At 37.6% G+C, this 17,827-nt stretch overlaps 1 protein-coding gene across 3 annotated transcripts; it reads right to left on the bottom strand.

The window, feature by feature from the left end:
• Positions 1-5,634: 5,634 nt before the first annotated feature.
• Positions 5,635-17,827, bottom strand: LOC143884215 (KH domain-containing protein At4g18375-like). Of its 3 annotated transcripts, XM_077387656.1 has the most exons (10): positions 17,669-17,827; positions 16,176-16,792; positions 10,950-11,444; positions 10,580-10,825; positions 10,176-10,436; positions 9,483-9,557; positions 9,315-9,370; positions 9,010-9,100; positions 6,039-6,199; positions 5,635-5,959 (listed from the first exon to the last, which is right to left on the bottom strand). In XM_077387656.1, the coding sequence occupies exons 2-9, from the start codon at positions 16,749-16,751 to the stop codon at positions 6,068-6,070; spliced, it is 1,932 nt and encodes a 643-aa protein (XP_077243771.1). In that variant the 5' UTR covers positions 16,752-16,792; positions 17,669-17,827; the 3' UTR covers positions 5,635-5,959; positions 6,039-6,067. The 3 variants fall into 3 exon arrangements, with proteins under 3 accessions (XP_077243771.1, XP_077243770.1, XP_077243772.1); XM_077387655.1 differs by having other exon boundaries at positions 5,635-6,199; XM_077387657.1 differs by having other exon boundaries at positions 5,635-6,199; positions 9,501-9,557.

Here is a 17,827-nt window from a genome sequence, read left to right as displayed (position 1 = left end):
CTTCCATTCTCTCCTATCCAAGGTCGTGTTATCTGTTATGTTCTTAGCCCTTAAGTTTTTCTTCATTGTTCCTAACAAAGTTGTTTTTAGTCTGCCCCTACCTCTTTTTACTCCATCAACTTGGCACGAGTCACATTTTTTCAATCAAGTTGTTTTCAAAATTGATTAACTTGATTAGACTTAGTCCAATCAACTTGTTTTCGATCAATTGTAGGCCCCACCCATATTTTTGCAAAATGAAGTGCTACACCAAGTAGCCCATTTGCCCCCAAAATCATTTCCAAAGGATGATCGAAACCCTCCTATCTATAGTTTCTCTTTAAATTCTCCTTAAATTGAAGGGCTATGATCGAAACCCTCCTATCTATAGTTTCTCTTTAAATTCTCCTTAAATTGAAGGGCTATGATCGAAACCCTCCTATCTATAGTTTCTCTTTAAATTCTCCTTAAATTGAAGGGCTATGATCATCCTGTGGAAATGATTTTTTTGGGACACAACCTATTTACGATGTGGCCCATCAAATGTAGAGTTTGGATCATCCTATGGTGTGGGCTGTGGTATGGTTCATTTTAAACAAGGATTACTGTTAATTAAGGATATTTTAGGGGAGATTATTTTTTCGTGCACCCGCTTTACCCATAATAAAAAAAAAAGCACTAAAGTCTGCCCACAAAAGGGGGGCGAATAATCTTACAGGAGGGTGAAAAAATCATATCCTTTTTGAAATAGAGGTTGTTTACACTACAGTTACCGTGAGGAGAGAGAGGGAATGGTTGGAGGGCATGTAGGGTTGACGATGCTGCAGTGGAGAAGGAGGCAGAGGAGACCGGAAAAGGGGCAATGCCACATGAGAGGAAAGGGGGGCAATTGCCCCCCTTAATTTTTTGGAAAAAAAATATATACCTTCATGTTTTAATATTTTTTTTATCTTTACCCCTTTTTTAAAAAAATATGCCCCCCTTTCGAATCATCCCTAAGATAGAAAATAAGTTTAAAATTTTAATTTTACCACTTTTATCTCCCTTTTTTGTGCAAAATTTCAAATAGAAATTTTTTCTATCTTAATTTTAAGATAGATAAAAAAATTACTATAATTTTTGCCCCCCTTGTGCAAAATTTCTGGCATCGCCCCTGCCGGAAATGACGAGTTTGTCCTTGTTGTTGAAGATGTGCGCAGGGGAGGACCTATCTTCACAGTCGACCTTGAGGATGGCAGAGGAGTATTTCCCTCGTGGTGATTTTGTTTTGTTGTACATCGAAGCGAAAAGGCTTTGGACAGTTCGACTAGGGCTGGTAACGGTCCGGGCCGGGCGGGGCGGGTGTTGCATTCCCCATCCCCGCCCCGGATCCCCTTTTTTTCCCGGGTGTAATTGCCAGCCCTAAGTTCGAGGGTTGAAAAGATTATAACCGGGCGACCATATTTTGATTACATGACGAAAACAATTTGTCGTTTTTGCCATTGGATTGGTTTCTTTTCTTCTTTTTTTGATTTGCTATGGATCGACGCAAACCGCATTTCGTGGAGCCTCTGTTGCATGAGAGTAGCCAACTCAAATGAATAAGACAAAATCTGAGGCTATGTGGAAACATAAGGGTGGGTAATAGCTAAAGAGCAAATAAGGAGCACATAAGGAGAACAGAATGTCTTTACAAAATCTCGCATTTGCAAGCATTTGAAAAAAGACATTGTGAAAAAGTGGAGAGGAATAAACTCCAGCAACAACGCGTGAAACCAAATAAAGAGCAGTCCATATAAAATGCAATTGAAACGTTGTTTAATACACTCTTCCATGATTATTCAAAGTTCAAACCAGTAATGAAGAAAGAAGTTAAAAGGCAGAGATCAAAGAACAATCTTGTAGACACTGTGATCATATTCAAACATAATTAGCTCTTCAGAGGAGAACGTGTTGCCTTAGGAAGAGCAATGAATTGCCCTCTTTAAACCCAGTTTAATAGACAATGAAGAGATCTCTTGGTTGCTATTGATTTTCTGCGACATCACCGAGTAAAATGAATTTTGGAGACCTCAGGAGAGGCAACAACCGAGAAAAAAAATCAGAGCCCAGATGCTAAAACAATTAGCCCAACTCACTAGCTGATTCAATTGGTTGGTTCTGTTTTATTATAGGTCTGCACTTTCCCTGGCCCAACGCATAGAATAAAAGATACCGATGGCTTTTGGCTATGGGTGCTTCAGAAAATTTACTTCGGCACGTTTGGACACCTCATATTTTTTATTTGGATTTGGATTTGAATTTTGAACACAAAACGAATAGATCCACCAGCTCATGTAGAGAGAGACAGAGAGGGAAGGGGGTTTCCTGCTGGAGGGGAGAGGTTGAGGAGCAAAGAGGGTTAAGGTGTGGATTTCCACATACTTATTCCCACAACATATTTGGAAATCTGATTTTTTCCACTGTCAGTCGCTGATTTGGAAATCAAAGGATCTGATCCGGATCCAAATCACAGCACAAAAAGGGCCACAAATGCGAGAGATCCAAATCAAAATTTTCTCAGCATCCAAATGGGCCCTTAGATTAGTTGGATACAAACATTGCAAATTGTAGAGAGTAATCTAGGCTTGACAACCCCTTCTTTGACATATTTCCAGAAAGTGTGAGGATTTGGTATGAGATCATCTTCATTTTTATGATTAATGGTCAAAGGCCAATTTTGGGCATGTATGTACTAAGACACTGGCAAAACATACATGAACTAACCACAATCTAAAAATAAAAACGATAAATGTTATCCCCATCCAATCAGTGGTGTCTACAATGTAAATAAAACAATTTCTGTGGATCAGCGCCCAAATGGAAAGGCTTACCAAACAGTTTAAAAACATTTACACTGAAGATGTAGCCGTCCTATCAAGGGATCCCCCACAGCATGAAAGAATCCTTGACCTCAAAATTCATAGTTGTATATGAAAAAAAAGAAGTAAAGCCCATAAAAGTAGGACAACATTTGGCCTACTGGCATAACTCATTGGCCTGTAAATTTTCAATTTTCTCCATACGGTGAGAACAAGACAACCATCTTTTGAACTGTATAATATTGATCCAAGAATCTATTGAGATCAATGCCTTTTACACTAGCACGACACATTAGGAAAGAGAGGAATAAATCTTGGGGAAGAAGTAGCAAGTTATCTCCAATTATAGCATGGGAGAAATCCTTAGAAATTGGATAATAATAACTGGTGAAAAAGGAATCCATATTAAAGTTTTGCCAGGGTAGAGTCCTCCCATAAATAGATGGGAGAAACTCAACTTTAATGAAAGCTCAAAAGGGAATCCTGGTTGTGCGGGCATTGGCGGCATCCTCCACGAGTTGATTCATTCTTTTTCAAGAACAACCGGAGTGTGTGACGCCAACTAGAAGGAAGCAAGAGCTCTTATGTGGGGTTTGAGATGATTCGCTAAGTTTATGCTACCATGTTGAGAAACGAATTCGGGAAGTGAAACGTAAAACAAAAGCGAGAAACACAGAAATAAAATAGAGGGGAAAAGGAAAGTGAGAAAGAAGTAGAAAATCATATAAGAAACACATCAAGAAATGTCTTGGGAAATACATTATAAACATTCCGAAAATGATAGAGAAACGTCAAAAGAAAAACGTATGAACAAGGGAAACATGAATATGTGTTTTTATCGATTTGAAATTTATAAGTTTTAAATTTCTACGAGCTTTTACGCATAAATACATGCATTTATTTTATTTTATTTTTTTTGGGGGGGGGGGGTTATGATTTCTCCAAAACGCTTTATATATGTTTCACATGCATTTCCGATATGTTTCTTGCATGTTTCACAGAAGTTTCCCGTATGTTTCCTATGTTTCCAAGCATTTTGAAAACGTTTCCCTATTTTTTGTTTCGCGTTTCCGAAACACATTTTTGGAGAAACGAGCTTCCCACACGTTTGGGGCATCTATGGTAGCAACTATGGTCTAGCACCATAATAAAAGAAAGTGATTCAACATTATAACACGGGCCAACAACAAAGCAAATAGACCAAGAAAAACTAGCGATCTTGTTCGAAAAATTGCACCGGATTTCAGCCATAAGAAGCGGTCAACTAATGAATATGCTGATAAGATGGCAAAAGGATTGGAAAAATGAGGGCAGAGTTGTTAGTTTAAGAGTTTGTGAATAAGAAGGAATTGATTTATGTGCTAGAAGGGTGATGATGAGGGGATTTGATTTATGTGCTAGAAGGGTGGTGATGCAGATTGTAGGCCCAATAAGAGGCCTATTTGCCCATTAGAACTTTTAGGGATTTATTTCCATGTTATTTAGTTTCTAGGATTTTAATTTCCATGTTTTTAGTTTATAGGGCTTTTATTTTCCATAAGACTTTATTACTTATATATAGGGTTTGATGTATTAAACTTTAATTAGTTTTTTTTATGAAATAAGATTAATTACAGATTCTCGCATCTAATCTTCCCTTCCCCTCTTCTTCCTTTTCCCTTAACCTCTTCTATTCTTCTTCTCTTTTCTCCTCTTTCTTCTATTTCTCTTCCCTTGCCTGCATCAGTTAATGATGCAATTAATGCTGCAGATTGTAGGCCCATTAAGAGGCATATTTGCCCATTAGGACTTTTAAGGATTTATTTCCATGTTATTTTATTGCTTATATACTGTACTGAACTTTAATTAGTTTTTTTATGAAATAAGATTGATTACAGATTCTACCCTCTCTTCTTCTCTTGTTCTTCTATTTCTCTTCCCCTGGACTCCATCAGGTGTGTGTCTTGTGTTTGTGGATTCCTATTTTTTAAATTTTTTTCAAATGGTTTGTGGATTCCTGTTTTTGTTTTTTAATCAGGATCTGTAATTTTCGGTGGCGATGTCTGTCCCTGTGGCCTCTGTATTTCTGCTTTGTTTCATCTTAATAAATGGGGTATCTTTCAAAATTAAAAAAGAAAAAGAAAAAAGATCAAAGAAACTATGCTGTAAAAAAAATCGTAGGTTTTAAAGCATAGCAGGCCTAGACTCTGTGCATTGACAGTCAGAAATGGGTCAGTCGGACACTATTAGTCTCGTTTGGAGAAGAAAATATCGGGTTTAAGCTATTATAAAAGACTGCATGAAGGACGAGAGACGTAATTGAAGAAATTTCCAACCAATATTGTTAGCTTGATTTCTAACTTTTCCAATGTAACCTAGGGTAGGGGAGTATGAGCAAGCAAACAGCATGCAGATCAAGATCAGTAAGAGAGTGCATGTGAGCATTTGTACAAGGGGAAAAAATCACCCGGATCAAGATTCAGGTCAGGCTAGAGGAACAATCACATGAAAAAATCACAGCGAGTGTGCATGAAAGCCAAGGGGCTATGTTGAAACCGAACTGAAGAACCAAGCCCAAGTGCTGAGGGCCCGGTGATTTTCATTATCATTTCTTCTGTTTTCCAAGTCAGGAAAAACAATTCCAGAAAAGGGAAGCTGCATAACGAAAAGGAATTCCATATATTGCAGGTATAGTTTCCGCAAGTATTTCCCTTTAGCATCTACATAATTGAAACGGAGGATACAGAGAAAACAAGAACCTACCAGTGGGTTCATACCTGTATGCCAACGGATAGATCACAATTGTAAAGCTGAGGGACAAGGAACGCTCAACAAGAAAATAAAACATAAATAGTTTGAGATTACGAATAAGTAAAGGTCATAAGAGTAAACTCTGGCATAGAACATCATTAATGAGCATGGCACAAACAGGAGATCAAATGATGCCCACGCCACCTAGAGATCATGTGAGATAAAACAGAAAAACAGGAAAGAAAGATCCTATAAGTTCTAAGATAACTGGAGAAGTCATCAACTTAGAAAGGAAATAATCTCCCAAAAATAGTCCGCTGAGAATCTTCCAGAATCTTGAGTTGAGGAGGAAGAACAAAGAAAGTGCCAGTAGGCTTTCTAGGGCTACGTCCTCCGTCTCCAGAAGAAACCTAAAGAAAAAGAAGCCTAAAGAAACTAAGGAAAGGAAACCTCTGAGGAAGAGCACCCCAAAATCAAAGTAGAGATCACCTTCCAGTTTATTGAAAGCATCCTGAAAGTTAAGTGGACATGATGAATGCCTGGATTAAGTTCTCCGCCATATGTTTCTGCTCAGGTGTCCCAGAAATCTGGGCAATGCGATCAGAACGGGAAGTTTTTGAGTCGAGAATCTCTACCGTTGCCCCGGAGATCTGCAAAACACAGAATTTTGCAAAAAATAAGTCATTGGAAACGTGATACTAGCAAATCCAACACCAATCAGTTCCAACTTCCAAAACACAGAACTTTACATACAGTAAAGATACCCTTGATATTACAGGAGATACCTACATTATTACGCAATGAAAGCCCACTCATCTTTTTTCAATCAAATCTAACTTGAGTGACATCATTAATTAAAGAAAAAGTGTGGAAAGCACAATTACGTCTTTGAAGAAAATGGTGTGCGACAGACGTTGCATAAAAATTTTTCAACAATTCTCCAAAGACAAGACGATAATTGCCAACACAGGAAGTGAGAGCTTTCATGAAGGGCGGAGAGGGAAGTGTCAAGGAAAGTAACAAAAAGGGAATGAAAACACAAATTTGGATTTCAGAAATTGCATTTCCTGAAACAAAATGTGATTCCCATAAAATGCAGAAAACTATAATTATACCTCAGGTTTATGATATTTACGAAAAAACCATTTATTCAATTGAAAATAAGTTCAATTAGAAGGGTACTCGTGTAATTTGGAAAAAAAAAATCCCTAAACCTAGCTTATAAGAAAACTCTCTCTCGATACTGCAATTCCCACAAACTGAAAATGTGCTTCCCCGGTTTCTGGGAAGCATTGCATTTTCTGCTTAGGCAACACGATTCCCAAATAGCACGCTTCCAAGGGTATTTCCAGTAAGTCTGCAAAGAACTGGCTCATCACACAAATCCTTCAAAATAACACACCAAGAAAAGAGTGTCTGTGGCACCCATGAGGGGATAATCTGATCCAGCCCCATTACTTTTCCATAACACTCCCGACACGGATGTGTTTCCCGTATCCCCCAGGACTACCCAAACAGCTAATGTGATTGGATTCCTTGTGGCACTTTTGTAACTAAGCTGAGTTAGAGCAAGTTTTTGAACATAGAGATTATGTGCACATATAAAATACACTGTGTAGCTCTCAACATAGCTGGCTTTTGCTCTGTGCAAAATCCTGGGACTAATGACAAAATACCGTCCCTATTCAAAATAAGTGTTTATTTATTAAGAATGCATGTTACTCTGGAAATGCTCCTTATAGACTTTTGCAAGCATCCCAGCATTGCATAATATATAGATGGGCAGTTACACAAAATATGTAGAATATAAGCAAGTTGAAACTGAATGCATATTAAAAAGGGTGGCCCAGTGCACGAAGCTCCCGCCATTGTGGGGTCAGGGGAGGGCTACATGTACGCAGCCTTACCCCTGCATTGCAGAGAGGCTGTTTCCGTGACTCGAACCCATGAGGGCTGTGACCCCCAGGTCACAATGGAGCAACCTTACCGTTGCACCAAGGCTCACTCCCTAACTGAATGCATATACCAAATAAAAATTATAGCAAGGTTGACTGGTCAAACTTTTATCTCTAAATGAACGGGAGGACAATGCCCTATATACCATTCATGTGGTGGGGGTCCAAGTGTGGATAGAACTCAATGTTTCAAAACGCGGACACGGGTCAAAACATGGCCAAAGCAAATCCTAGTCAACTTGGCACGACGCAATCGACTACTCAATTGACGCGGTTTAGTACTTGGTTGATGCAGTCATAACTCTCGACAGTTGGTCAAAGGAATTTTGATTGACATTGTAGGGCAAAATGCAGACTCGGACAATAACGCGACCATGGTAAAGAGGAGTTGACTCGGGAGAGTCCACAATGACGTCGGATAGTTTTGAAACTACTGATGGAACAGCTAGAAATCACATCAATTCATCAAACCTGTCTGGTAAATAAACTTGAGCACTGAATATGAGCCATTACCCATAATATCTTCAACGGCTCATTTGGAGGTATGGTTACAAACTTACAATAATTCAACCGATATTAGTTCTGGCCTCTGGGCCATGGAGCCATCCAATGTGGATCCACTGCTATGTCACAAATATCTCTGATATTTTTAAAATATCACGTTTTTATCGTGACATTTTGATAAAACGACAAAATCCAGAAATAATCCTGAGATGTTAAAAATATAGCAACATTTTCTCTTTTATCATAAAATGCTCGATAATATCACGATATTATCCCGATGTTTTTACGACATTTTTATTTTATATTTTTTCTCAAATTTTATATATTTATATATATTTTAAGAGTAAAGGGTTTCTGCGCTCAAGTGCAAAAACAGGGGGGCCCACATTGTTGGAGGGATCCAAAGCATTCATTTGGAAGGCCCTTTCATGGATAGAGTGTCCACCAAAAATCAGCTCCATTGGATCATCTTAGGGTTATAGGGTGTCCATTTGTGGGGTGAAAATGGGCAAATTAGCGGACAAACAGTATCTATCCATTTTCACCACCACAAATGGACACCCTATGATGAATGAAGCTGATTTTTGGTACACACCCCATCCATGATGAGACCTTTCAAATGAATGCTTAGGATCACCCCGACAAAGTGGCCCCAATCTTGTTTCCTGCACTCAAGCGCAGGATCCCTTTTCTCATATTTTAAATAATTTTGTTTTTATCGCTTTTCTCGATATAAACCCATATATATATATATATATATAGAGAGAGAGAGAGAGAGAGATCCCGAGATTTTCCCTAGCCAAGAAATTCCCGAGAACGATATTTGTGACATAGATCCACCGGATGCAAATGGTCCAGATCACGGTGCATGTGGACAAGTAGTCTCTTGGATATGTTTTTTTTTTCCAAGTATTAGGGATGGAGTTTCTGGAACAAAGAAGCAATGGAATCACTTCTCCACGCCATCCAAATTTACTATAAAGATCAGGAAAACAACTAACCTTCCTGATGTTTGCTATGTTTGCTCCACCTCTTCCCATCACTTTACCCACAGCATTTGAAGGAATTGTCACCTCGAGGCTTGAAGGCAATCTATATAGGCAGAATAATAAGAAAATACAGTTCCATTTCAAAAATAATAATAAGAAAATACAGTTAAATAAATAACTGAATTTTTTCTGAAGGATTCATTAGCCGACCCCAACTAGTTTGGGACAAAGGCTTAGTTGAGTTGAGTTGAGTTGAGTTGAGTTGAGTTTGAGTTAAATAAATAAAGAATACAAGACTGCAGGTTGGAAATACAAACCCGCCATATGGATTCGATGAATACGAATGAATGGATCCATAGCCATTCTCCCCAGCCTTCACATTAAGAAAAAACAAAAAATGTTCTGGTTACTAAAGGAAGAGAGCATTAACAGTAGCATTTCACATGCACAAGTAGTTAACCAAAGTCCAAAACCAAACAAAGTACATTCGAGGTCTCCCAAACCTCGCCATATGGATTCGATGAATATGGATGGATGGATCCATAGCCATTCTCCCCAGCCTTCACATAAAGTAAAAACAAAAAATGTTATGGTTACTAATGGAAGAGAGCATTAACAGTAGCATTTCAAATGCACAAGTAGTCTAACCAAAGTCCAAAACCAAACAAAGTACTTTCAAGATCTTCCCAACCTTCACATAAAGTAAAAACAAAAAATGTCATGTTGTTTTTTTCTTTTTTGAATGGTGCCAAAACAAATGTTCTGGTTACGAAAGGAAGAGAGCATTTACATTTCACATACACAAATTGTTCGACCAAAAGTCCAAAACCAAACAAAGTACTTTCCAGGTTACGGCCATAGTGCAGTAGTTCTTAATATTCAAATATTATGACTCAAGTCAAAAATTGACTTATTTCCAATTTCCAAGTTGACCTATGCCAAGAATATGAAAAACATTGCTGAGCTGAAAACAATTGGACTATGTCTGTTGTTAACAATTGGCTTGCCAATTTTTTGTATTTTCTAAAATTGTTGCCTGGAAACTGTACTCAGACCCTGGCCAAACAAAATCTACTCACCCAATTCCAAGTCAAAATTTGTGGTATAAGTAACAACAACAGAAAAGGACTAAGGACTGAGAATAAAAAATGATGTGCCCGTCACACAATACAAAGTACCTGGAAAGATCCATATCCATACAGGCTGCTGCTAGAAGAAAGCATACCCAATCCACTTCCAGTTTCTACTCGTTGATCATAACCTAAAGAACCAATTGAGGTAATGCTAGGCAAAACTGATGGCACAGAGAAACTACTCGAGTACACAGAATCGGCAGCAGGAGCACTGTGACCACCTTCCTTATCCTTCAAAGCATAATCTCTGAGCCTTAAAATAATTTGAACAAGCGCATCTCTCACACTACCAACCTTTCCAATCGCCTGGACGAAAAGGGAGAAAAATCAAATTTTGAAAACTACAATGTTTTTTTTTTTTTTTGAAATGGAAGAAAACTACGAGGTATATAATCAAACAATTACCACTTGAAAAAAAAAAAAAACAAGTTAAAGGTGCAGAAATAAACCTCAACAAGCTCATCATCACTATTAGCACATCTTGGCTTTTCACCTTTCGAGATACGGATATCAGCTTTAGTTCTCTTACGCATATCATTTACAATGGATCCACTCTTTCCAATAAGGCAACCAATAACCTTATGTGGAACAAGGAGACGCATGTTCACCGTGTCATCATCATCGTCAATGTCATTGATCTTTCCTTGAAGCAAAAGGACAGCTTCGACGGCAGTAGATTTCAGGTCATCCACAGACTGCCAAAAGATATCATTTGTAATCCCCATGATGTGAAAGAAAATATAGATATATATATATATATATTTTTGAATGGATAGAAAATATAGATATAACTAAGGAAATAATGGTAGCATGCCTCACCTCTGTAGAAGTGACAGTGATAACACATTCATCTCTTTCATCTTTTGTATCATCAACCTCAATGCGAGCTCCCGTTGCCTCCCTCACATTTTTAATGGAACTCCCTCCCTTGCCAATAACACGCCCTATCTTGTCAGATGGGCACAATACCCGTACTTTTAACTCTTCAGATGGAGATGAACCACCAAAACCAGAAACAACAGGAAGGGCAGAGGAATACATAGGCCATGGAGCATCAGTGTATCCATGTAGTTCCGGGATATGTTGTGTTGTACCCATGACCGACGGCCCTGACCTAGGAGCGGGAGCCTTAGCTTCTGCACTGTGATAAAAGCCACCGGTTGGATAAACAGGGACGTCCGATGGAATAATGATGCTTGGGGGAAGATCAGGCACAGTTGTATCGAGAGAAATCTCTTCCTTTGGAGAGAATTTGTACATGATTGCAGATATTGCAAACAATGCTTTCTTTACTGCTCCCATGTCTCCATTTATCTAGTCATAAAAATAACAGTACAACTCAAGACATAACAGAAAAAAGAAAAAATCATGAGGCAGCACTTGGAAAAAAACGAAAGGCACATAGATATTTCTCGAATATAGGTCTAAGATTTGGAGATGGAGGATCCCGGTAGCTGTGGTATAAAAAAACTGCAAATCAAATTGAGGTGCACCAACCCATAAGCAGTTGGAGAACTGAGGGATTATAGCTTTTATCAAGAAAACAAGGTTCTCTAGGGTAAACATTGGGATTGACATTTAGAAATTCTAGATCTACATCATGGAATGCATACATAAATGATGGCACATATGATTCTTCATGTTTTATGTATAGCAAACTATTATAAGTTCATATTTCAGGGTATCCTATTTTAGGAGTGACTTTGAAACAGACTTTTGACTCCATGGTTGCCTAAAAGTTTAAGAGTTACAGTTCAGGTTTCAGGGAATTCAGGGTACAAAATAGGCAGTCACAAAGAATTCAGTATGTCTTAGCAATTTGAACGAAACTATTAAGGGCATTCAAATTTCAGTGTGTCCTATTTTATGAGTGACTTTCGACTCCATGGTTGCCTAATAGTTTAAAAGTTACAGTTAAGATCTCATAGATTTCAGGGCAGTGTGCAGTGAACCAAGTCAGAATACAAGAGGTAAGATGCGAACCTCAGGTAAAATCCATAATGAGGAACAATTAGGCCCTGTTTGGATTGCAGGAATATTTTGGAAAAGTTTGTAAAGCAAAAAAATTCTAAAATTCCCTACTTTTTTTTAATGAAAAAAAGATAACTTGAACCAACCCTATTCAATATATACTTATTGGGGCCTTCAATTTGTGATAATATCCCACTAAATTAACCATAATCATACAATTTCCTTCTAATCGTGGAAAGAAGAAAAAAATTTCCGTCAATAATGTTTTTCGTGCAAACCAAACAGGGACTTAGGGGGTGTTTTGACCTAGGGAAAAATCTTCCCGGGTGTAGTAGGTTGGTAATTTACCTTGAGAATGGGGAAATTTTTTTATTTTGGAAAACAATTCATGAAAAATTAGTTTACCAAATGCTATTCAAGTTAAGTCTTTTGTATAAGCAACAAGTTGTGAGAAGATGGGTCCATCGTTAATGTTAAAAGAGTTTTATTTAGTTTTGAGAGTGTTATTTAAGTCTTTTTAAGTCATAAGCCTCGTACACATATTAATACGAAGTGGGGAGTCTTTCAGTCATTAGAAGACATTTTATTTCTAAAGTGTTACGTTTTCTTTGGGGTTTTAGAACTTTCTCGTTCTCTTCCAGTTCTTATACATAAGTAGCCTCAGGACACTTCTCTTGGATGCTATGCAATGATGGAATAATGTTTCTACCCTAACTCCTATCTTTCCTTCTTTCTGTTTTCTTAATGGTATCTGTCCTTCTTTCTATTATCTTAACAATTAATAATCTCCTCTTCCCCCTCATCCCCACTCGGCTAAGAGCATAAGCAAACACCCCCCTATCCTTCTCACTTCTTACATCTTTTTCTCCATCTGCCCTTCTTCTTCTTGTATCTCTTTCTTTCTAGTCTCATTTCTCTTTTCCCTTTTTTAGTTTTTTTTTCATTTCCTTCTTCACCCTTCCTGATTGGGTTCATAAAACGCACCCCTTTTCTATTCTTGTCATCCCTCTTTCTTAATCTTGATCTTGATCTTAATGATCATGATCTTTCTTTATCTTCATCTCCTTCTTGATCTTTCTTGATCTTAATCTTCCTTATTCTTGATCTTTTTCCTTTCTTCACTTTTTCTTTCCTTCCCAGAAAAGTAATCTGTGAATCTTGAATTCACATCATCTTTACGGACATCAAAGACCTTCCTTCTTGAAATGCATAACACACATATAATAGGTAGGTATAATCAGAAGTAAAGCTATATGTTACGTGCTTGGCCGTAACACAAATAAACAAAATAGAAAATAGAAACGAAGGGGAGAGAGGTTGATTCGAGGCAACCGGACCTCCTAATGGCTCAATTCGAGAGGAACCATGACTCTCCTAGAACAAAGTCTCCTTTGTGCTGTAAAATTCTTCTCTTCCCTTTTCATTAACATAAACTTCTTAAATACAAGAATGAAGGTAGTGCCACATAACTACCACATTAACCCACTTACATAACACATAACAAGTAACCAACACCCACTAACAAGACACATCCTCAACAACTAACTCCCACTACCCTAAACCCATACAACATAACTAACACCCATAACTCTAAAACACATTCCCACAACTAGACAATAATTAGATTATAACTACGCATATGCACCATAGTTATATGCACATAACATTCTTTCCCCCCTAGAATCGACCTTGTCCTCAAGGTCGAATTACTGTAGAAAAGATTGTATTCCGCCGGGGTCCCAAATCTTACTGGGCACACTTCGATTGAGAAACACAGTCAACTTTAGACCTCCGTATTCTTCAAAAGTGACGACAGTGATCTTGCGAACCCTGCTTTCAAAATTTGGTGCTGTCAGAGTTGGAAAGGAATAGAATTTTTCATCCTCGTCGCCATTGATTTTCACAATTTTCTCTACGTGAGCATCAACTTTCTCAAGATTTAACTTTTCTCCGTCTTTACGCATCTCTTTGATCTCTTTGCTGATTTTCTCCAAGCCTTCCATGATTCGCCGATGTTCCTCCATCATTTTCAAAAACTTCACTTTGATTGACCGGAAATCATCGCGTAGGGATTCCAAAATCTCTGACAGCGGAGCCATGGCGCAAGATCTACCGCTCTGATTACAATTTGTTACGTGCCTAATTCGCCATAGCACAAATAAACAAAATAGAAAATAGAAACGAGGGGGAGAGAGGTTGATTCGAGGCAACCGGACCTCCTAATGGCTCGATTCGAGAGGAACCATGACTCTCCTAGAACAAAGTCTCATTTGTGCTGTAAAATTCTTCTCTTCCCTATTCATTAACATAAACTTCTTAAATACAAGAATGAAGGTAGTGCCACATAACTATCCCATTAACCCACTTACATAACACATAACATGTAACCAACACCCACTAACAAGACACATCCTCAACAACTAACTCCCATAACTCTAAAACACATTCCTACAACTAGACAATAATTAGATTATAACTACCCATACGCACCATAGTTATATGCATGTAACACTATATTGTGTGAATTTACACACGTACAAAACTCTACATTACATTACCAATACCTAACGGAATAGAAAGTTAAAATTTTCAAATGATCAAAGTATCAAACACCCCAAAACAATTATTAAAATATGACAAGAAAAAAAATAGTAGCTTGCCTAGGTCAACTCATTTTGGCCCTACCAAGTCAATCAAATACATGTCTGACAATGGAGTTAAATCAAAACTCCCTGGGACAGTCACTAAATAAGCCAAGTCGAGACGGCGAATGACTTGTTCCAGCTGACTTCTAATTCTGGTTTTGGGCAAGTTCTTGACAAAATACAAGTGACTGACTAGCTCAAGCTGAGCCAGTTGTGGTTCTGGGCAAGTTCCCAACAAAATATTAGTGTTTAAAAATTGCCCGAAACATCCAACACAGCACAGTAACCATCAATGCCAAAAAAGAGAACTTCTGCAACTGTAACCATCAAACAAAAAAAGGTTAAGGATGCACATGACTGACAAGACAACTTCCAGCAAATGCCCAGCATTATCCCTCGTATAGATAGTCAAGATTTATGCATTGTGACAAGCCTCTCGCAGAAGATGACTCTATAAGGAACATGCTAGATCCAGATATATTCATGTATTCATTCAATTGACTTTCGAATGCACGAAGATGTCAACAAGAACAAATTCATGCCAATGACAGCAATTTATATATTTAAGTGCAACCTATGAAATACATGAGAAATGCATGATCGTGGAAAATCATATCTTACTAGGCAAACTGGAAGTATAGCTAAATCCTATGTTACAAAGCAAATAAATTACTGGAGATAATGAATACTCTGGAATCAAATATTGACCAGTTCAGCCTAGCTGGTTTAAAAAGCATGAAAGTTTCCAAAACCACAAAATAATTGAATAATCAACGGGCCTGGATAAAAGAATATAAGTGGAAATGCTATTGTACTAAGCATCAATATGTTATGAAAAACATATTAGAATTCAAACGCTACAAGTACAGTTGAATCTGTAGAAACCAATTCATTTTTCAACTTGAATCTTATCTGTAAATGAATCAAAATGCTATTTAACTAAGCATCGATATTCTATGAAAACATATTAGAATTCAAATGCTATAAGTACAGTTGAATCTGTAGAAACAAATTCATGTTTCAACTTGAATCTTATCTGTAAATCAATCAAACAATTCATAAAGAAATGGAACAGGACTCCATCTTTGGTAATGATTTTAAATCAGTTCGATTTCATGGTTTGAAGGGGGGCGAATGGAATTTCACAGATACATTCTGAAACCAACTATCACCTTCCAATATCTGAATGTTATGCTGAAACAGATCTTTACCAGAAGCGATGAGATGGTAAAAATTGGCAAATAGTTGTTGGAAATGTTAAATTATAGTCAATCTGGCCATATCACTAAGTTATAAATATTTTTATTTAATTTCCAAAAAAAAATCTAAAGATCTACAATTCGCTTCATGATTTAAACTGATGCCATCCTCTTACGAACCAGATTCAAGTTCCATTTTCAGAAAATTGGTCAATATGAATGATAATTACCAGAACAAAGCTATCGAAGTCCATTGCACAAGAATGTGTGGGATCATTGGGATCCTTAGGTGTAACCTTGATATACGTCTTTGTCTTGGTTCTCAGTTTCTTGATGGTACTCCCAGATTTACCAATAACATTTGCAACTTGGCTACTCGGGACTAGAATATGGGCCTCCTCTTTACGCTTCTTGTCAGAATCCCCAACATTAGCCATTGCATCAGTTATAGCAGCATGAACTTTTAGAAGAGCATCCTGTGCGGGGCATATAGGTTTGGTATCATCTTCATCAACCTCTGTGTCATCCTTGTTTCTGACATGACAATAGACAGTTATAACCCTCTCATTCGCCCCAGGAAAAGGATCGACAACTTTGATCTTTGAACGGGTCTCTTGCCTTATGTTATTTATCACCTTACCACTCTTACCAATCACACTTCCAATAACACTATCTGGGCAAAGTATGCGATAGACAACCAACTCTCCATCACCTGAGTTGTCTTTGTTATTAAATCTTCGCTTTTGGTATTTTTCATCACTGTCATTATCCCTCACAGGGCGGGTGCGCTTACCGGTTTCACCCATGTTGGCGACGAAAATGAAGTCGGTTGAACAGAAATTCCCTCCTGATTGTACAAAAGCAAAGAACTTCTACAAATGAATGAACATCCAAAATCTCAAGTTATGTGAAAATCACATTTGATACATTTTCAACCAACAGGGAGTGAAGACTATAGACAATCAGAGTAAAAATATCAAAACAAATGCGTAAAAGGGAGAATAGTTTCCAAAGTTTATGTGGGAAATCAGGAAAAAGAACAAGTACCCAAGAAATTTCTGGAAAAGTTAGGAAACGAAAATGTTCCTAAACTTTCCCACTTATTTTACACACTATAAACATATAACCTGACTCAACCCTAATCAATTTTTTGTTTAGAGGAGTCATCAATTGATGATGATATCCCGCTAATTTAACAATAATCATATCATTTCCCTTTAAATTGTGGAAAGAAATTTTTTCCCGGGAATAATTTTTCCATCAGAAATGTTTTTCTTACCATCCAAACAGGGGCTAAGGGTTGATGTTTAACGAGAAAAAAAAATGCAGGAGGAGGAACATGACAAACACTTGGATAAGTCTTAAAAGAGAAATCAAATGATCAGGAAGAAAAACTAGTATAGAAATAAACAAAAAAAAAAAGATATTTAGATTATTTTCAGACACAGAAATCGACGGGCAAAAAAAAAACAAAGAAAGAAAGAAACAAAAAGTTAGAAATAGAAGAAAAAATCAAGATGCATAGGATTCAGACTAAACCGCCGGAGAAGAAAAGGAAAGATTAAAAACTGAGAAAACAAAGAAGAAGAAGAAGAAAGCAAGACAGACAAGAAGCATACCTGGAGAAATATATTTGCGAGTAAAACCCTAACCCTAGAGAAATTAGAAGAGAAATAAGAAGTGAATAGGAGAGACAATGGTAAGTATTACAAGGAAGGAGTACCTGTACAGAGGAGTGAGGCTGATGAAAACCCTAACCCTAGAAAGCCGAGAGAGCGAGAGCGCACGAATCCACTTTCCTCGTAAGGTACTTGGTCCTTACGTAGATCTCGTCATAAGAGGTTGAGGCTTGCAACCGGATTGTTAGGTAAATGTTCCACGA

The sequence above is a fragment of the Tasmannia lanceolata genome, unplaced genomic scaffold (assembly GCF_043159265.1).
Source record: "Tasmannia lanceolata isolate RefF3 unplaced genomic scaffold, GAP_Taslan_0.1 ptg000008l, whole genome shotgun sequence".
In the NCBI taxonomy this organism is placed as follows: Eukaryota; Viridiplantae; Streptophyta; class Magnoliopsida; order Canellales; family Winteraceae; genus Tasmannia; species Tasmannia lanceolata.
The sequence above is the reverse complement of the archived record's forward strand: the minus strand, read 5'-3'. Positions and strand labels throughout refer to the sequence as shown.

Excerpts from the sequence above, each read along its gene's own strand:
- LOC143884215 (XM_077387655.1), bottom strand. The coding sequence starts at position 16,751 with ATGGGTGAAACCGGTAAGCGCACCCGCCCTGTGAGGGATAATGACAGT. Across the intron at positions 11,445-16,175 it reads ACTTCGATAGCTTTGTTCTG|ATAAATGGAGACATGGGAGC; the intron begins GTAATTATCATT and ends TTTTATGACTAG. Across the intron at positions 9,371-9,482 it reads AGGTTTGGGAGACCTCGAAT|GCTGGGGAGAATGGCTATGG; the intron begins GTACTTTGTTTG and ends CTTAATGTGAAG.